The sequence below is a fragment of the Populus euphratica genome, unplaced genomic scaffold (genome assembly GCF_000495115.2).
Source record: "Populus euphratica unplaced genomic scaffold, PopEup_1.0 scaffold42.1, whole genome shotgun sequence".
Lineage (NCBI taxonomy): Eukaryota > Viridiplantae > Streptophyta > Magnoliopsida > Malpighiales > Salicaceae > Populus > Populus euphratica.
The window spans coordinates 1,114,224-1,133,679 of NW_011499903.1; the positions used below are offsets into that span (position 1 = coordinate 1,114,224).

Here is a 19,456-nt window from a genome sequence, read left to right on the forward strand (position 1 = left end):
GAGGAATTAAATATGTATCTTGTTAGCCAGCACCCAAGGTGAGATCAATATGCTTAAGGTCAGTTAGTAAGAAGCCAAAAAAAAAAAAAGTTTAAAGACCTTGCTTTTTAAGAAAGAGATCAACTTAATATTGATCTTAAATCCATTCATGTATAAGCTATAGAGTATATAGGAGGGGTGGTAGAGTGTAAGAGCAAGATTATTGAATTAGATAAAGTTGTTGAAAATAAATACAATGTATTGCTTGATATCAAAATACTTAAGCTTTTTCAACTATTTACCTTATGCCACTAGGGTACAATACTTAACTAGGAGATTAACTTATTAATGAAATGGAGAATCTTTATTTTTAGAACAAGGTAAAGAATCTTATTGTTGATTTCTCCCATATATTTATAGAGGTCCATGACTTTAAAACTCATCATCCTTACAAAGCTCAAGCTAATTTTCAAGGTCACTATCTTTTTAAATCTCCTCCAATTGATGTGGATGAGCAGAAGACCCTAATATTTTTTAAGATAATAAACCTCACACCTATGTACTTTTTTGGGTTTTAATCTTTATCCCATGTCATAAAGATTTTAAATATAATGAAAGTTATACCTAGATTATAATACAATCATTAATATAATAAAAATTAAAAATATTACAACAATTTTAATTTTTAACAACCATTCCAAGCAAGTCATCAAACCAATATAATTTTAGCAAATTATAAACACTTTAATTTGTTGCTTTCTAAACCAAAATAAACTAAATAGAAAGTTCAATTAAATATTGGAACAAAATGAGCCGTTCATACCAATATTGTATGGTTTGGAATAAATTACAAGAAAGACTTGTTATTTAAGTTCACAAAAAAAATGAAAAAGCTAAATTTTATAAAATGCAATTAGCATATTTCAAAAGCTAGCTTTTAAATGTGATTTGAAAAAGTACTTGCTGATCATGTGATTTGAAAATAAAACTCATTTTTTTTTAGCATTTTGTTACTATTTTCTAATTCAAGTGGCAGTTAAATGTTTATGGCTTTAATTTAACAATGAACAACTACAAGTAATATTCATTATTACTAAAAGAAAAAGATGCAATAAAAATTTATCCTAGAATATAATTATACCTCTTATTTTGTTTTGTTTATATGTTTCTCCTAATTGGTGTCTGAAGACAATAAAAAGTGATGAAGTGTTTATCAATTACTTTGGTTTGTTATTATCACTCTATTGTTTTTTTTTTTTTTATTTACATGGGGTGTTCGAGCTAGCTTGCGCGCACCACGATTAATCCCCACGGCTCACTGAATACCCTGCAAACCCAGTAGACATGTAAGGTACCGCGGGGGTAACTTAATAGTTTGATGCTAATAAAAGGAAGGGACTGGTGAGGGAAGCACCAAAAATTATCTTAAAAGTTTTTTTTTTTAATTTTGTTTGTGATATAGCATGGTAAGCCCTCTACTTGCATTCTTCCTTGTTGTAGCCGCGATGTAAAGATAAAAGATTACTTAAAATGAATTTGATTGAATTAATTTGAATTTATTTTGATAATCAAATTAAATTAACCCAATAAAACAATTTAGAGTTAGTTTAACCTAGTCAAACAATCTCAATATCATTTAAGTCAAGCAAAGAAAAAAAGTTTATTATTTTAGTTAGATATAGTTAAAACAAAAAAATATATTTTACATAAATTTATATTATATTTTTTATTTTTTTTAACCCTCATCATCTATATATAAAAAATATATAATGAACATGAAGCTCTTATTATTTTTACCTTAATCACTCATGCAAACGACTTTTTTATCTCACACCCAAAATACCTTCTATACCAAATTCTATATCGTGGTATCCATGAAATGCCTCGTATGATTATTTTGAGAGCTTAGGTTTAACTTTTTATATTCATGTTATTTTACAATATAAATCATAAACAAAGATAAGGTCTCGATGTCTTCAAATCTTCAACATATAACCTGCAACCTTATCTTCCATTTTTAAAAGACCCATCTTGATAAAAATGTGCTAAAAGTTTTGACCTTGAAATAGAGTTAAAAATCTCGAAAATGTAATTAAAAAGCCTATAAATCTTCAAAATTTGATGAAAAATCTCGAGTCGCTACTTGAGATAGAGATAATTTCAGATCAACATCTTATTATGAATATTTTTGCCAAATTATCTAGAAAATAACGCAGCGCACAAGCTAAAGATAGTTTGTGAAAAATCCTCGCCTTGGAAATCTTGTCTTGGAAACAGATTTTGATTTTGTTTTAAATATGTGTAAAACCAGAGGCACCAAGTTCGAAGTTTCGCACCTTTGAATGAGTGGCTTCTCCGCGTGCTATGTCAGCAATACGAACTCATATCCTATTTGTTTTTACATTTAAAAGGGTTTTTAAAAAGTTTAATTTTTATTTTTATTTTAAATTAATTTTTTTAATGTTTTTAAATTGTTTCATTTATTAATGTAAGAAATAAATTTTTTTAAAAAATATTATTTATAAATAAAAAACATTTTAAACGACATAAATGCACTATTCCTTAAGAACTCTGGCTGGTTATAATTGGAGTGTTCTCGCTGCATGTGCTCAAGATCAATGCAAAGATTTCCTTTTAGCTTTGTCGATCCTACCCTACAAATGAGTTACAGACAGGGAGTTCTTCGCTCCAAGTCCGTTTACACGCTCGGCGCTTTTTAACGGTTACCACAATTTAAGAGCATCGTCATAAAAAATTTTAAAATATTTTTTTAATTTAAATTAATTTACTTTTATATTTTTAAATTATTTTGATATATTATTATTAAAAATAAATTTAAAAAACCAAAATGAAAAAACAACCTCAGTACACTAAATTCCAGAAACAGCAAAACTGGCTAATCACTCTCCTTTACCAAAGCCAGCTCAACTCTCAATCTCCGCTCACTGAATGCTTCTTCACTTTCTCAGCTCAGAAAAAATGGCAAAACCTCGCACTCTTTTCCTGCTCTTATTCACTTTCTACTACCACTTCAGCTCCAGCTCCGCCGCCTACACAGTTGGTGTTAACTACGGGACCGTAGCAAACAACCTTCCTTCACCATCCCAAGTAGCTAGCTTCCTTAAAACTCAAACCACCATAGACCGGGTCAAGATCTTTGACACCAACCCGGACATTCTCCGCGCCTTTGCCAACACTGGAATCTCAGTAACTGTCACCGTCGGCAACGGCGACATCCCTTCTCTTGCCAAGCTCCCTGCTGCCCAATCTTGGATCGCCGCTAACATCTTACCATTCCATCCTCAAACATCCATCAAATACATTGCAGTAGGAAACGAGGTCCTTGCCACTTCCGACAAAGTTCTAATAGCACACACTTTGCCTGCTATGAAAGCCCTGACATCAGCACTTGAACTTGCTAATATCACTACTATTCACGTCGCGACTCCTCATTCTTTAGGTATATTATCCTCATCTGAACCTCCCAGTACGGGCCGGTTTCGAAAAGGGTACGATCAAAGAATTTTTGCTCCGTTCCTCGATTATCACCGCAAGACAAAGTCTCCTTTCATGGTTAATCCATACCCCTATTTTGGATTCAAGGCAGAGACTTTAAACTACGCGCTGTTTAAGCCAAACAGCGGAGTTTTCGACGCGGCGACGGGAAACAATTACACCAACATGTTCGATGCTCAGCTTGATGCGGTTTATTCGGCGATGAAGAGGTTGGGTTATGGTGATGTTGACATTGTGGTGGCGGAAACGGGTTGGCCGTCCGTGGGTGACCCGAATCAACCTGGTGTAAGCATGGAGAACGCGATCTCGTACAACAAGAACCTCGTGAAGCACGTGAATTCAGGAAAAGGAACGCCTCTGATGCCTAATAGAACTTTCGAGACTTACGTTTTCTCTTTGTTTAACGAGAATCTTAAACCCTCGGTTTCAGAGAGGAATTTCGGGTTGTTCAAGCCGGATCTTACCCCGGTTTATGATGTTGGAGTTTTACGCAATGACAAGGTAATTTCTAAAACTTCATCTTTACTCCTTTTAATTACCGGAAACAAAACATCAGTAGAGGTAATCAATTTCTCTTCGCTGCTCTTTAATGGCTTTAATTAATTACAGCTGGATGATTTTCCCACTTAATTCACCACTAAAAATTCATTATTACTCCTTTGATGGTAGGCTGAGAGTTGTCAATTTCTTGTGGTATGATATATTTAAGTCATGATGTATATAAGAGTTTTATTTTATTTCTAGGTTATTATAACGTGTAAGGGATTCAGAATGGGATGCGTTTTGGCTAAACGCCCATTGGGCTATCCGTACTTACGATTGTTTTTAAATTATTTTTTTAATATATAAAAATAATATTTTTTAAAATTATTCTTAGTATTATTGAAACTCCAGGAAAAATACATGCAGCTAGAAACAGGGTCTAGTTAGAAGCTGATTTTTCAAGTTAAGATCTGACACTACGCAGCTTTTGTGCTGTGCGGTGCGAGGACAAATGTCGTGTTACTTATCTATTCGTTGTTGGGTTTGATAATGGTTTCAGTATTTTCTTTGTTAAAATAATATATATATTATTTTAAATAATATGCGAGGACAAGTGTCCTGCCCTTTATGGTTTTTTATTTTTTATGAAAGGAATATATTGTTTTGAATTATTTTGGTGAGGCACTTTAGGCTAATATAATATCATTGCTGCATAGTGCTCTCAAGATTTTAAATTTTGAATTGGGATTCCATCGTGACCGTGTGGTCTGTTCTCTTGCACGTCAAAGGCACTGGCTCCGACATCCGGTACGGCAGCGGATGCCCCATCATCGTCTAGTCCCGGGAGGGAGAGGCGGTGGTGCGTGCCAAAATCAGACGCTAGTGATGACGCGCTACAGAAGAACATCGATTACGTGTGTAGCAATGGAGTTGATTGCAAGCCCATACAACAAGGGGGGCCTTGCTTTGTCCCTGATACTGTGAAGTCACATGCATCATATGCAATGAATGCCTTCTATCAGGCCTCTGGTCGTCATGACTTCGACTGTGATTTCAACCACACTGGAGTGCTCACCTCCATTGACCCAAGTAAGCTCTCCTGGCCTTCTTCCTCACCTCGTTAAAAAAATAAAAAGCACTTTGATTTGTGTGGCTAAAAGCTGTCTTGTGTGACGTATATTGTGGTGGAAGGTTACGAGGCGTGTGATTATCCGTTCGATGGGCTAAAGTGGCAGCAAAAGTCGGTAGCGGGAATCTCGAGGAGATTGTACTGCACCGTTGAAGAGATTCTTATAGTGGCTTCTGGTTTGATGTGTATCCCCTTTTTTCTTTTTTAGTATGGAGGAGCCGCTTGTTTCTTGCCTTGTAGTGGGCTTAAATGGTGGTTGGGCAGTTGGCCTTTCATTTATTTTTGGGCTTTAATTGGACGGGTAGGTTCACTATTGTTTGATCCGGTATGGCGAGACGATGTATCTTTGTGCCCGAGTTAAAACCAAAACAAAAGAGATCGGTTTAAATATACGATTCTTTTAACAAATTTATTAGATAAAAAATTCATGAAATTCAAAAAAAAAAAAAAAACAAAGAACCTATGGATTCAATGTCACTTTCTAAAATTTATGATACATGTATTGAGTACAGGTTCAAGGAAAACATTCTTCATAAAAAAAAAGTTCCTATGGATTTTAAGATGTAATAATATAAAAAGGGAAAATAACAAAAATAAAAATAAAAATTAACTTGCCCTTTTCTTTTAGCATTGGCGTCGGTGGTTGCCAACTTTTTTTGACTAAGAGGTGGTATTTTATGGTGTTTTAGTAAAGTATTTAACATAAATGGAAAGAAAATTGATTATAGACAGGCACACCAACCTATGGGATTGGACAGAACTGGCGGGGGTGATATTATGGATGCTAAACAAAATTTTTAATTATTTTAGTTTTGTTTTTATCCCTTGCGTTTTGTTCGGTAACTTTTTTTAAAAAAAAATTGACGAATGTCAATTTCGTTGTAAAGGACCGCATTAAAAATATTGTAAAGGATCGTATTAAAAATATTAAAATAATATATTTTTTAAAAATTTTATTTTTAATATTAGTATACTAAAATAAACTAAAAAAATAATTAATTTTTAATAAAAAATAAATTTTAATGCACATATATTTGAACCGCCCTCCTAAATAGTTGAATTTTAAATAAAAGAAACGGTTAAATTAGAAATTTTTAGGGATGCTTAAGCATGTCTTTGAGTGAAATAATAATTATTTTTTAATATATTTTTATTTATAAATATATTAACATCGATATAAAAATATAAAATAAATAAAAATTTAAAATTCTGTGGACACCACGTTCCAAACAGGCACATAATGTTATCTTATCTCATTCGTAGTTGAACATGTGGAGTGCACCTAAGAAACGGAACCCAAAATGTACGATCACCTCCGCTTCCTCCACCACCGCCGAACGCTAAGCTTATGAGGTTTTGAAGAGGAGGAGACCCGGTCAAATTATATATATCTTTAATTGACTCGATCCTTAATTCATAAGCGACTGAACAAACAAGTAATATGTTACATTACAATTACAATTATAATTATAATTATGGCTACAATAATAAAACAAAATCCCATTTCATCGTAACTTACTGTAGAAGAGGGCACAATTCACTATAAACGACGAGTTTCGATTTTTTTTTTCCAACAAATTTTATATTTTTATAATTTCATCCTCTCGAATTATATTAGCACCATTTTATATGTTATCATTTGCTTCTTTTTATATATGTCCACCCCTGGCCTTTTTTATATTATCTTTTATTTTTAATTACTTTTTTATTTTAAATAAAATTCACTATAAATAAATAATGATATTTAAAAAATTATCCACACTTCTCCAAGTTTTCAAATAAGATTTTAGTTCTTTAAGATAATATTAAAAATTAATTTATGAATTATTATATGTGAACCTAATATGCAAAGTTTATAAAAAAAATATGCTCATAAATATTAAATGAGAATAAAATAAAATAATTATTATTTTTTATTGTAAAAGTTTTATATAATTTTTTTATAATAAATATATTTTTTCTATTTTTTATTAAGCCTTGCTTTTAACATAATAAATTTCTATTTAAAAAGCAATAATTTTCATAAAAAATAATAATAATAGAAGAATGAAAGAGAGTTATGATTGAAAAGATAAATTATTGATTGAGATTTTTATAAATATTTATTTTAATGGTTTTTAGTTTTTTATTCAAAAATCATGGTACTGATAAAAAAATATTTTTATAAAAACAAAAAAAACACATTAATTAAAAAACCTACCTGATAATATATATATATATATATATATTTTATTTATTTATTTAAAGTTAAATTGTTACTTTTTTATAAATATCTATCTTAACTGCATGAGAACAAAATAAACAATCCATCCTTCTCTGTTTTGCCGACACAAAAGTTACTACTAATCACGAACACAAATATCGTCTAGAGCTAGAAAGCTGAGGTCGAAGAATTGAAGCGAAGAAGAAAGAGAAACAAGAAAGAATCAATATGCCAAGAAGCAGTTTCGGGGCTTCTTTCGCAACTCCAAAACTTAATGTGGCAATCGACACGGGCAATCCCTTCCTCAATGTCACCGTTGATGGTTTCTTGAAGATTGGCACCGTACGTATAGTTCTTCCTTTAATTTCTCTGTTCTTTAATTTGTTTCTCTCCATTTCTTGAACTGCGTACCATTTGCCATGTTTTGTTTCAGGTTGCAGCAACTAAATCACTTGCTGAGGATGCATACCATGTCGTCAAAGGAGGTGCTCAATCTGATTCTCTCGTATTTTCTTTCAAACTCACGTGAATTATAAGAAGGTGTCATCGTATAATTAAGAAGCATGTTTTTGGTTATCTACAGGAGTATATTGTGTTTAGATTATCAGATCATATTGCACACAAAATCAGTTAATCACTACTAATCTTATCTGATTACCAGTTCTAGACTACAGTAACCGGCTGGTTTTTTGCAGGGAATTTCTCAGGTCGCAAGATTGAGCATTCGGTGAGCATACATATATAGGAAATAATTATGCTTTACGCTCCTCCAATTGTTTTTGGTGATGTTAGTGAGTTATGTCTTGCATACTATAATACAAGTCTGCAATTTGTTCAGATTTCTCAAGTTACATTTGTTGATGAACCGATGCCAATTTGAAATCAGTGGAAGAACGAGTTGATTTAATAGTCATATCATCGACTAATGTTTCCTCCATCTATAAATTCTCCGATCCATGATGGATATGTTCAAATGCGGCTACATGCTTTACCTGCTCTTCTTAGTTTAGTCTTCTTGATATTTGTATATATCTGCAATTGCCCTAGATATCCAAGAACGATGTAAGACTCTGGTTATTCTAGGAAGATCATTAACCAGCTTTTGTTAATGACATGCACTAGCCAAATGGTAGCCATGGAATGATGGTATTTCGAAATTTGTGTGAGGCCAGTTGCTGCTTCATACTCTTTGGTAAAAAGGTAGCCACAAAGTTTCATTTTCCACTAGGGATGTCTTATGGTTGCATTTCAATGTGAAGCATCATCTTGAGAGTTGGGGTTCCTGTAGAGGACTAAAGTCAGCTGCAGCCTTTTGGATTATGGGTAATTGTTGATTTTGAAGTTCGAATTGTCTCACGGGACAACTCAAACCAAATATGTAGGGAATAGTTGTTGATGGTCGAACAAAATTAGCCTAGAAGATTTCTGGTAGCTAGTTTGAGTTGATAGTCAAGGTAGCAACAAGTGAAGAATGCAAAAAATTCTCTCTTTCATACTAATGTAATTGCTGTTGTTGCAGTTGAAGAAGATGTGCAAGGAAGGTGCTTATTGGGGTTCGTATGTGCTGCCTTGCATACTATATTTAGCCAACCTTTTCTGTTAGGGAAATTCTTCAGTTGCCTTGTGTCGGTAAAATTAAACAGCTTTAAGAATTTCTCATACTGAATGTGCAGGAACTGTTGCTGGCATGTATGTTGGGATGGAATATGGAATGGAGAGAATTCGTGGCACTCATGACTGGGTACGTTGTTTGTACCTTACTATATGAACTATAGTCTCAATGGGGTCCGAATATAATCATAAGAGAATTCAACAACGAGGTTGCTGGTTCTTTTAACCTTTTCTTTTCCAGTTATAATCCTTCTTTCTCAAGAACACTTGAGTTTGCATCTACTTTGATTGTGAGACCCGAGAACAATTTTTGGGGACAGATCATGTTTGCTGCGCTAAATGATTGCTACTTCTGCTGGTGTGCATCTTGCCAAAATTAGAAGGATATGTGTGATAAACTAAGTTTTCAAAGACAAAATCTGTGGCTTGAATTGTATAAATACGCACCGCTTTTTACTCCATAAAACTATTGCAACTAAGATTATTTTGGTCATTCAATTTCATTCTGCATAAAACTTTATTTGCTGGTTGATGGTTAACATGATGTTGGAACTTAGAGTTCCAGTGTCAGTCCTTTTCTGATACAACAGAGCATGTGTGTGTGTGTGTGTGTGTGTGTGTCTGTGCGCAATGCATGCTGTGTGAGCATCCAACTTATACTTTCCGAATATATGTATATACTCTTATTTCTATTCAACAGCTTTACTTCTAACGGTATTTGTTCGGCCATTGAATCCATTGCAGAAGAATGCCATGCTTGGAGGTGCTTTGACAGGAGCTCTGATATCTGCTGCCAGTAACAAGAATAAAGACAATATTGTAATGGATGCCATTGCTGGGGGTGCCATTGCAACTGCATCAACATTCCTCAACTATCTCATATGATCATGGAAATGTATAATTTCTGCTGCCAGTAACAAGAATAAAGACATTACTATGATTGATGCCATTGCTGGGGATGCCATTGCAACTGCATCAACATTCCTCAACAAGCTCACATGATCATGGAAATGTATAAACTTTCCCCTATCTCACTGAACTGCTGTGAGGAAGCATTAAAAACTATGTTGATTTTCATGTTAAAGTAAAAATATGCAAGGAAACTGACATTGATGCAATGATTTGTTTCCATCTATTTCCCGCAAGTGTTCTTCTCTGAATAAAAAGTCGCCTTTTCAAACACCAATGTTGAAAATCTTTGGAATGCTTAGATATAAAAATGAAATGTTCATATAAGTAGTTATTAGCAAGGGAGGAAAAAAACCCTGTGAACGGTATAGCATCACGGTCTAGCTAGTTTACATGGTACCTGATATTCATCCTCTTCTTTCATTTGCTAATAACTGCAAAACAATGCCCTTTAATGATCATTTACAGCAACGTTCATTGCTGCTCCCTGTTCACGAGTTGAATCAGATTTGCTATTGTTTTACCATAGAGTTTGCTCTTGTCAGTGTGTTTTAGGAACGTGGTAATATTGTTTTTTAAGTGCTTTTTATTTTAAAATATATTAAAATAATATATTTTTTTATTTTTTAAAAATTATTTTTGATATTAGCATATTAAAATATCTAAAAATATATATAAAAAAATATTAATTTAAAATTAAAAAGATTCGAATATTTTTAAAAACATTTTCAAAACATAATCTCAACCGTAGCAAAAAACTGGAAACAACACTTCAAAATACAAAACACAAAATATTAAAAAGTACATCTCTTGGTTTAAGAAAATCAATATTTTCATGCAGCTAGTCCTGCCGGATTTTTCACGACAATTGAACTGTGTTTTTCTTAAAATGGGCTTTTGAAAAGGGTAATTTCAAAAAGAAGTAGCAAATTATGTATTTCTTCAAAATACAATCAGCTTTGATCAAGGAACTAAATTATGATTTCAAAACCACATGGACTAAATTATAATTTACTCAAAAGTTATTGACAAAAAGAACTAGATTTGTCTGCAAGCACTCAACCAAACGCGTTCATCTCTCATACCAACACATCATAGTATGTGACAATGTGAACAACACAACATCTAATTAGCAAATATTACTTCTTCTGTTTCGTTGCTTTGATAATACAAGAAACAGATTATAGTTTTTATTACTGCATTTGAAAAAAGGAATCTGCAGATGAAATACAAGTAGCAGAACTGGATGGAAGAGTCCCAGAAGAATTAGACAAAACATAACATCAAGACATCGACAATGATAAATGAGCCACTGAAGATGTATTTGGCAAACAGATTACCAGTCCAAGAACTAAAAGTTGCTGGAAGGAGCATAACAAACCGGAGAAACTTAAGAAGTTGCACCCAAGAGAAAGCAGAAAACAATACGTAGCAGTCCAAGCAGATAGGAACCACCCTACAATTAGCTTGGAACTATTTTCTTCTTCTTTATTATTATTAAAATACTAAATTGCTCCTCTCAACTTGTTAATAATACAAAAAAGCCATGATAAAAGTAGTAAAAAAACCACTAATTAAAGAAACTTGCTTTTAAAGCCAATTCGTATGCTTCTAGAAAATAAAAATTCAAAAATACCTCTACAAACCAATTAATTGAATTCTGATTTTAGAGAAATAATATTATTTTACTGTAAAACAATAAAAAAAAAATGAAATTATCCCTGCATAATTCTATTCACAATACACTAAAATCCTGGGCTACAATACCTTTTCCATACTCTTTAGGTTTTGTTAAGAGGATGCCATGAATATGTAATACCAATATTTTATAATAAAATAAATTAGGGGACCTGACCTGGCTATTACACAAGGCAAGAATTCTTATACGTATTTGGGCCAAACGTAAATCATTGCAAGAAGATACGGTTATCAACTGCATCATTTCAGAGCAAATGAAAATTCTTGTTAATAAGTCATAATTCATAATTCAACTGATATTAGTATTTCACTGCAGTAAGAACTGAAGACATAAATAAAAACTCCTTGCAGTGAAACCAACAAAGCAGGAGGGAAACACAAAACACGAACAGAGCAGTAGCCATCAAATGAGATCCTACATAAAGGATTCGAGCAACCCATGGCTAGCTGCACTTTTATTTATACCAAGCACTATATCAGAAATAACTTCTCCTTTTTATTTATAAGAGGCCATATGACTGTCTGGTTCGAGCCATGCGGCTACGTTTCCTCATTTGCAGGAGCATAGATCACAGGTGCCGTTGGACCCACATTTGCAGTCATTCTCAGCACCGAAGCTCATCTTGGACCCCTCACAGAACCTGCAGTACCAGTAGCTGCTAATCATTACTTTATATCCCTGTCAAATGGAACTGTGATCAATGAAATTAAGTAATTTAGCTCAGTCAGCATGCTATTGTTCATCCTTTTATTGTGCATCCAGTTATAAATTACTGTGAATTGAAAAAATATATTAAAAAAAACATATTAAGCAAGCAGTTAAGAGTAAAATTGTATTTTTTAATAGACTACATTTTACATTAAAAAATAATAAAAGATAAAATGATTAATTAAAATTTTTTTAACTACAATATAAATATTAATTTGTTATTCAAGACATAAAATTTGAACTTTTAAATTGGGAGTCTTTTTGTTTTTTTTTAATAAATAAATAATGAAGATAAAAGGAGAAAAACATGCATGTTGATGGATTTTTTAAAAAAAAAACAGTCAAAATTATAAACATGAATTGCCCAACAGAGATACGACCGGACAACGTACCAAACATAACACGCTTGGATGTGATGGTTAGCCATATCTATAGTAACATGAGTCTGACATATGTAGTAGATATAAAATACTGAGACCTGGTAGGCTATCAAATTCAACTTAAATTTTCAGCTACCATTGTAATAACCGATAAGCCCGCAACAATCCACATTCCATCTATTTAGTAGGGGTGAAAAAAATTATAAAAAAATTGATTAAATCGAAAAAACTTGACCATAAAAAACCTAATTAAACTAATTAAATTTTTAAAAAAACCAACCTATTTTGTTTAATTATTATTTTATAAACCAAAAGTAAAAGAACCAAACCATATCCAAACCGAGTCGAAACCCGACTCTGGACTTAGACTGTGTTGACAAGTCAACCCATAATTCCGCACCAGGATCTAACTTTTTAACCAAAAAACGACGTGCATTTCTTTTCTTTTTTGTCATGATAAAAAAAAGCCCAGCTCCAAACGAGCTCGAAATAAAACCTAGGTGGGCCAGGATCCAGCCGGTAACAGGGCTGACCCGTCAAGTAGGTTTCATAACTATGGTATCAACTACGCACTGTGACCGGTGGCGGTAGGCACGTACATTTTAACCGGAGCAACACCAGCTATGACTGTCTGAGTTGTGGAGGTCTCAGAGAAACCCAAGTCTGGGTACATGCCGCATCTGCCAAGAGGATAACATTACAAGAACAGAAAAGCTGAGAGTCAGATTCATTTGGAATTTTATGAAGCAATTAATAATAATAATACTAGCATGTTAACAGGATCAGCAAATTAATATTTTCCAAAAGAGGAAAGGAATACCCATTGCAGCCACTGCCGCAATTGCAGCCAGAGCCACAGCCACATTTTCCTCCGCAGCAAGACATTTTCTGCTGGAAAAGTACGATAAAATTAAGGGATTTTACTTGGAAACTTAATGCACTCAGCTTAGGATGATTTATAAGGCTCCGCCCTTACCTGCCATTTATAGAGTAGTTTAGGCAAAGGGTAGTCAATATCCACCATACACGTGGTTAAATCTTAGGTCAATAGCGTCTGCAATAGAGAATATCTGATAAGGGCACTGTCCTCTCTTTCGTCGTTACTTATCCTTTTCATCGAAATTACAAAATAACTTTCACATTAATTAAACAGAAGTAGATTAATTTGATGCTTAAAAAACTTTATTCACTTCATAAAATAGAATAAAATAAAAATATTTTTAAAAAAAATATACTTTTAGAACATAAAAAAATATAAATATAAAAAAAAACTCCCAAAAAAGATAAATCTTAACCATTATTGAGTGAGGGGTCTAATCATGGAATGGAAGGAGAGAGCTTATCCATCCAGCGTGGGGGTATCGAATGCCTTTAAGAAACCAAGAAAGCATGATGCATGATGAACCATGCTGCTTTAAAGAGAGATCAATCCTATATTTTTCAACATTTGACATGCTCTTTTGTTTTAGACACTAGATCGACTTCATATTCTTAAATTATGCATCACTAATTTTCCTGTTTAATTAACATGATACTTTAGCGTGCACAAATAGTCATATTCATCATACTGGTGCTGCAAAAATTGTACCTATACAAGAAATGAAAAAAATTTCCTTCCTGAAATTATTATTTTTTCCCAGTGGTTCAAACGCCTTGCTTGATTAAATACGATCATCACAAGGCTAAGGGATTAAGCTTGTCAGATGGAAATTTACTTGGTTGATCACACTTTTGTCAAGTCTCACGGGGAATTTTTTAAAAGTACAGTAATTGTAATTTTTTAAAGTGTTTTTTTACTTGAAAATATATTAAAATAATATATTTTTTTAATTTTTTAAAATTATTTTTTACTTTAAAATATTAAAATAATCTGAAAATATTAATTTAAAAAATAAAAAATAATTAAGTTTTTTCAAAAACATTTTTAAAACAATTAATCGTTTATAATGGTTTAATTTGATGCTGATTAATATTTCGCTATCAGTCACTACTCGGCTGGATGTCACCTTTCTGTGTTAGATGTAATGGATCCTGGTCTACGTTACAGGGACGTACGTCTACTTCAAACTTGGGTTCGTGCAAATTCATCGAATGCAAGAAAGGAATCAATAATGGAGTTATGTTTTCTACAGTTTAGATACAGTACTGCAGGGAAGTGTAAGAGGGCTTCTGGTCCGAAAATCCACTAGCTCCTGGATCCCTTTTCACTTATGCTGCAAAAAGACTGCTATCTGTAATGATATCTGGTCTTGATGTTCCTCTTCGACCACCTCATCTTCAATTCCTTAGAACACGGTGAGACTTCTCTTTTTCATGTAGCAATTAATGGTCTTTTGTTTTTCTTTTTCATGTCAACAGGAAAAGAACAACCTTTTTTTTTTTTTCGTGCAATCAAGGACTTGTGGATGCTTTGAGCCCTGCGTTTCTCAGGTCATATGACAAGGATGAATGAAACGGTGGATAAGAGAGGCAATGATTCCCGTTGTTAGTGTGCAGTGGGGCTTGAATGCCCCGTGTCCTTCGATAGTGGAGCTTGCTTTAGGGAGTGAATTATTCTCTTCAAACTCCAAATTTTGTTTACTATTCTCTCTTCTATAAAAGGTCTGATTTGTTTTTCCTGTTTGCGTAATATAATATATTGTTTCAAGGCTAACTTTTGCTAGACGTGACTAGAGGCCATGTTCATATTCCTGATCTGAAATGAGTCCATGTGCATAAGAGAGAGGTGGAACTATAGACTAGAGGCCGATGATGCTGAAATCCACTACTGATGTTCAATGCTTTTGCATTTGTCGGCATTTCTTTTAGCATATGACTTGCCCTGTAAGGACACCACAAAAACAAAGTGCATGACAAGTCCCGCAGTTTCCGCCACGCTTAGCACTGGACCTTCATTTTTCAGCCATTTAAGAGCTCCAGCAACTCTGTATTCACAAGCACTTGCAATACCAATTATCAATTGATATCCTGTTTCATGCACGGAAGGAGAATCCCGTTTGATGTTGGAGCTGTGCTCCTAAAATCTCTAATGAAAAAAGTACAGAGGAGCAGAAGGGAAACTCTAGTCAAGCACATACGAGAAATAGATGGATGCGTTAAGAGTTGACTCGCTATGACCTTGGGACGCAGGATTGTCTGTTACTAGCTCATACGGTGAGCTTTTTGAATGGAGCTTCCTTTCATACATATAGGGTGGCTCTCACAGCGAACTCTGTTAGACTGTTACTAGCGCATAAAACCATTGTAACAACAGAAACAAGGGCACTGGAAACTCAACAAAAACTGAAATCAGATAGAAATCGAGGAACAATTGATGTCAAATGCCCGCATCCAATGCCAGAAAACCAGAACAAGAAAAAATCACTCGTCGTGTATTCTGCTGCCTTCTCAGTTAAAAGCTATAACTAAACTTTGCAAATGCAAGCACCGCAAGTGAAACTTTGTTCCATGCTAATAAAATTATGGAAATATATGTTGGCTATCATGGATTAAGTATACCTCATGTAGAAACCTTGGAGCTAGGAGGTAATATTTAAATCATCGTATCTGAGTTTGATATGAAGAGCGTGGATTAGGCACATGAACTTCACAGGTATTTGAAACAATTACAGTATCCAAGTTTCAACTGATAAACAGTAGAAAGAGAAGCAAAACTCGTTCCAGCAGAAACTTCAATTACCACTTACCAGATGAGTTGCAGCCAAAAAATAGCACTTTTGAAGAAGCCCCGAGCTGTTATTAGTGTGCTATGCTGGGCAAAAATTTTCTATAGCAGCGTGTCATAACTTTAGATTCACTATCTCCATTAAACTTATCAAGAACAATCAATGTTTTCTAAAATCAGTCTCTGTGATTCTCTGCTATCCATGAGCATCCTAAGACCAACTTTTAGCTCCGGTACCCCCTCCCCCAAGACAGCACACACTGGATACAAAGGAACACCTCGCACCCTTCCTTTCAATTCTTCATACACATCTTCAGCACCTGCCTCGTCAATTTTATTTGCCACTACTAAGGCTGGCCGATTGGACAGACCCTCTTGATGGTGCTCAAGCTCTAACACTAAATCTTTCAACTGTTCCCATGGTGGAAGTCCTTTGTTACCATTCAGTGCAGCAGCCAAGTCAATCACATAAGCCAAAACCTTTGTGCGTTCAATGTGCCGCAAGAAAGCATGTCCAAGTCCACGATTCTCATAAGCACCCTTTATGAGTCCAGGAATGTCAGCCACTGTGATTGAGATGTCCTCAAAATTTACTTTCCCCAAATTTGGTCTGAGAGTCGTGAAGGCATAGTGGCCTACAGCGGGTTTAGCCCTTGATATAGCTCCAAGAAGAGTACTTTTACCAGCATTTGGCATCCCTACGAATCCAACATCAGCAATGCTCTTCAATTCTAATACCAGAACAGCCTCAGAACCAGGTAAACCAGAACTAAGGGTGGATCGATCCTCATCGGGTGTTTCAGGATCTAATGCACTATTTCTACTGATGCCAGGCTTGCAAGGCTTGGCAATCTTTGAAACATTTGCAAGAGACATGTTACCCAAACCCCCCTCCCCCCCATGAGCGACAATTATTCGTTGACCTTGTTTTGTTAATTCTGCAACATTATATTGTATATCTTCCACCCCTATTGACTCATATTGAGGGGCTTGTTTGCTTATTGTCCCTGCACCACAAGGTGATAAGCCACTAGTGCAATCCAATGACACGACATCTTCAGCCAGTTCCACATTCTTATCTGACTGGTCAGTGTCAAGGTTGCCTGGAATGTCCCAGGGGTCCAAATCTGTCGTAGAACAGTTTTCTACAATAGATGGAACCTCACCCTTTATGAGATGAATCACAGTGCCAACAGGTACTTGAACAACCTACCAGAAAAAATTTCTTTTTAAGGAACCACTGCACTGCCATTTTCAAATAAACAGCCAAACAACAGAAAGATCATTAAAAAATCTCAAGGTTAACAAAGCATAAAAATAACACCTTATCCTCCCCCCGAGATCCTATCATATTCTTAGAGGCTCCATGACCCCCTTTTGCTGCAATCTGCAGGATAAACATGATTAGAAATCAGATCTCTTAATGCCAGAAGACCAAGCTCTATGATTGAAAATGTCTGTAATTCAAGGATTAAGTACAATGTGATGTTGCAAACCGCTGAAGTCCCAAACTGCAGAAGAACATTCTAAAATCACATCTCCCCCTCTACCACCATTTCCACCTACATAATTAAATCCACGCATGAACCAAAAGTATTGCTATAAGAAACATGTCTTAAATTTCATTTTATTTATTTCTTTGGTCATCAAATAAAAAGAAAAAAGACATGTTGAGGGAGAGAATTTATAAAACTTTATAACGAGAAAGAAAACTTTGAAATTACTGAATGGTGGATGAATGAAATATGTCTTACTAAACTAATGACTGCAACATTACTATACAAAGCATGGTAGGTAGAGTAATAAAACAAACTTACGTTTCCAAATAATGATTATAGACACTGAAATGTAGTAGAAACTTACCATCAGGTCTGCCATACCTGTCACGTCTGCTACGGCGAAAGCTGGAGCAACCACTGCCCCCATCACCTCCTCTAGCATTTACATTAAACCTGTCTCTCATTCTGGTTTCCTGCACAAAGCCCCAAGTATCCCATCACTAAGATGGCAAGCAGTAAAAGTGAAAAGATTATATACAGAGTTGTCCAGGTACAGGGGAGTAAAAGTGTATAAAAGAAAATGATAACAGTGGAATGGCAGACCTGTAAAGGGGAAGCCTTTGCTTTTGAGTAAGGGCTGTCTGTGTAAGACAACAAAGATGACAAAATCCATGGAGGTTTTGAGGACTTTTTAAAGGAGTTTAACAAATAAAAGGGTTTTATGGAGCGTAACCACATTTTCCTCTCTGTCGTTAATTTCAATAGACCCACAGTGAGTTCAATTTTCAGCTCATGCCAGCAACCTGCAGAAGAAATGGCTCGAATACAAAACTGGTGGCAGAGGATAGAAGAAAATTCAAAAGAAAAGGTTGATGAATGATAAAAATTGATCATACATTAATATCATCAGAATCAACAAGAGCTCTGTGATTCTTTAAAGCCAAAAAAGCAACAAGACTTTCATGCATTTCCATTTGTAGAGAAATCCCATAACACTAAAGTCCATGAACCATGATGGTTCCATATAATAATCCCAAAAACAAATTTAAAATCACTATAAACCATGTCAAAATTGCAACTATCACTAGCAATTCAAGATCCTGTAATTAAACCTTCAATCTGTACAAAAATTTGAAAATTCAACTGCAAATGAGAACAAGAATTTAAGATACTACTAAAATTAAAAAGGAAAAATCGATTCATTAAAAAGGAAAAATTGATTCCATAGATAGCAATGTAATATAATAACAACAAATTTAAGTAAAACTCAAATGTCGTTACTAATCTTAAAATTTAATTAATTTTTCATCAATAATCATATTTTTAACTCTGGCTTGCCCAACAACTTCAACTGCAATCAGCTTAGTTTCGGACCCCAATTACATAATATATTGAGCAGAAGATTTTTATTTTCTTCACTCGGTAATTTTCGCGAACAGTTTGTACTCTGTACCTGGCATGCTTTCTACAACTTTTATAGACATATAGACGACTGGAAACGAAGAAAATACAAAATATAAATGCGATAAATAAGAGAAGAAAAAGGATCTTAGAGCATAAAGATGATACCTTGGTGTGTGCTTTGAGAGAGACAATGTTAGCGTGGCCTTGGGAGTGGAGACTGTCCTGAAGCACAGAGAAAGAGAGGGTCCGAGGCGGTGGTGAAAATTGAAATA

The 19,456-nt window shown here is 34.3% G+C and overlaps 4 protein-coding genes and 1 long non-coding RNA gene across 6 annotated transcripts; 2 read left to right on the top strand and 3 right to left on the bottom strand.

The window, feature by feature from the left end:
* Window positions 1–2,846: 2,846 nt before the first annotated feature.
* LOC105133159 (glucan endo-1,3-beta-glucosidase-like) lies at window positions 2,847–5,494 on the top strand. Its single transcript, XM_011037016.1, has 3 exons — window positions 2,847–3,996; window positions 4,767–5,067; window positions 5,170–5,494. The coding sequence occupies exons 1-3, from the start codon at window positions 2,929–2,931 to the stop codon at window positions 5,313–5,315; spliced, it is 1,515 nt and encodes a 504-aa protein (XP_011035318.1). The 5' UTR covers window positions 2,847–2,928; the 3' UTR covers window positions 5,316–5,494.
* Window positions 5,495–7,395: 1,901 nt separating this feature from the next.
* LOC105133161 (outer envelope pore protein 16, chloroplastic-like) lies at window positions 7,396–10,035 on the top strand. Its single transcript, XM_011037017.1, has 6 exons — window positions 7,396–7,652; window positions 7,744–7,795; window positions 8,006–8,037; window positions 8,830–8,863; window positions 8,984–9,051; window positions 9,666–10,035. Exons 1-6 carry the CDS (start codon window positions 7,539–7,541, stop codon window positions 9,804–9,806), a joined length of 441 nt encoding a protein of 146 aa, XP_011035319.1. The 5' UTR covers window positions 7,396–7,538; the 3' UTR covers window positions 9,807–10,035.
* On the bottom strand, window positions 9,871–11,330 carry LOC105133160 (uncharacterized). Its single transcript, XR_843736.1, has 2 exons — window positions 11,171–11,330; window positions 9,871–10,317 (listed from the first exon to the last, which is right to left on the bottom strand). It is a non-coding gene; the product is annotated as an uncharacterized LOC105133160 (long non-coding RNA).
* A 476-nt stretch (window positions 11,331–11,806) lies between these two features.
* On the bottom strand, window positions 11,807–13,590 carry LOC105133162 (metallothionein-like protein type 2). The gene is made up of 3 exons (XM_011037018.1): window positions 13,438–13,590; window positions 13,217–13,297; window positions 11,807–12,169 (listed from the first exon to the last, which is right to left on the bottom strand). Exons 1-3 carry the CDS (start codon window positions 13,500–13,502, stop codon window positions 12,079–12,081), a joined length of 237 nt encoding a protein of 78 aa, XP_011035320.1. The 5' UTR covers window positions 13,503–13,590; the 3' UTR covers window positions 11,807–12,078.
* A 2,379-nt stretch (window positions 13,591–15,969) lies between these two features.
* On the bottom strand, window positions 15,970–19,456 carry LOC105133164 (GTP-binding protein Obg/CgtA). Of its 2 annotated transcripts, none has more exons than XM_011037019.1 (6): window positions 19,350–19,456; window positions 18,384–18,583; window positions 18,145–18,253; window positions 17,761–17,843; window positions 17,606–17,668; window positions 15,970–17,490 (listed from the first exon to the last, which is right to left on the bottom strand). In XM_011037019.1, the coding sequence occupies exons 2-6, from the start codon at window positions 18,516–18,518 to the stop codon at window positions 16,432–16,434; spliced, it is 1,449 nt and encodes a 482-aa protein (XP_011035321.1). In that variant the 5' UTR covers window positions 18,519–18,583; window positions 19,350–19,456; the 3' UTR covers window positions 15,970–16,431. The 2 variants fall into 2 exon arrangements, with proteins under 2 accessions (XP_011035321.1, XP_011035322.1); XM_011037020.1 differs by having other exon boundaries at window positions 18,384–18,611.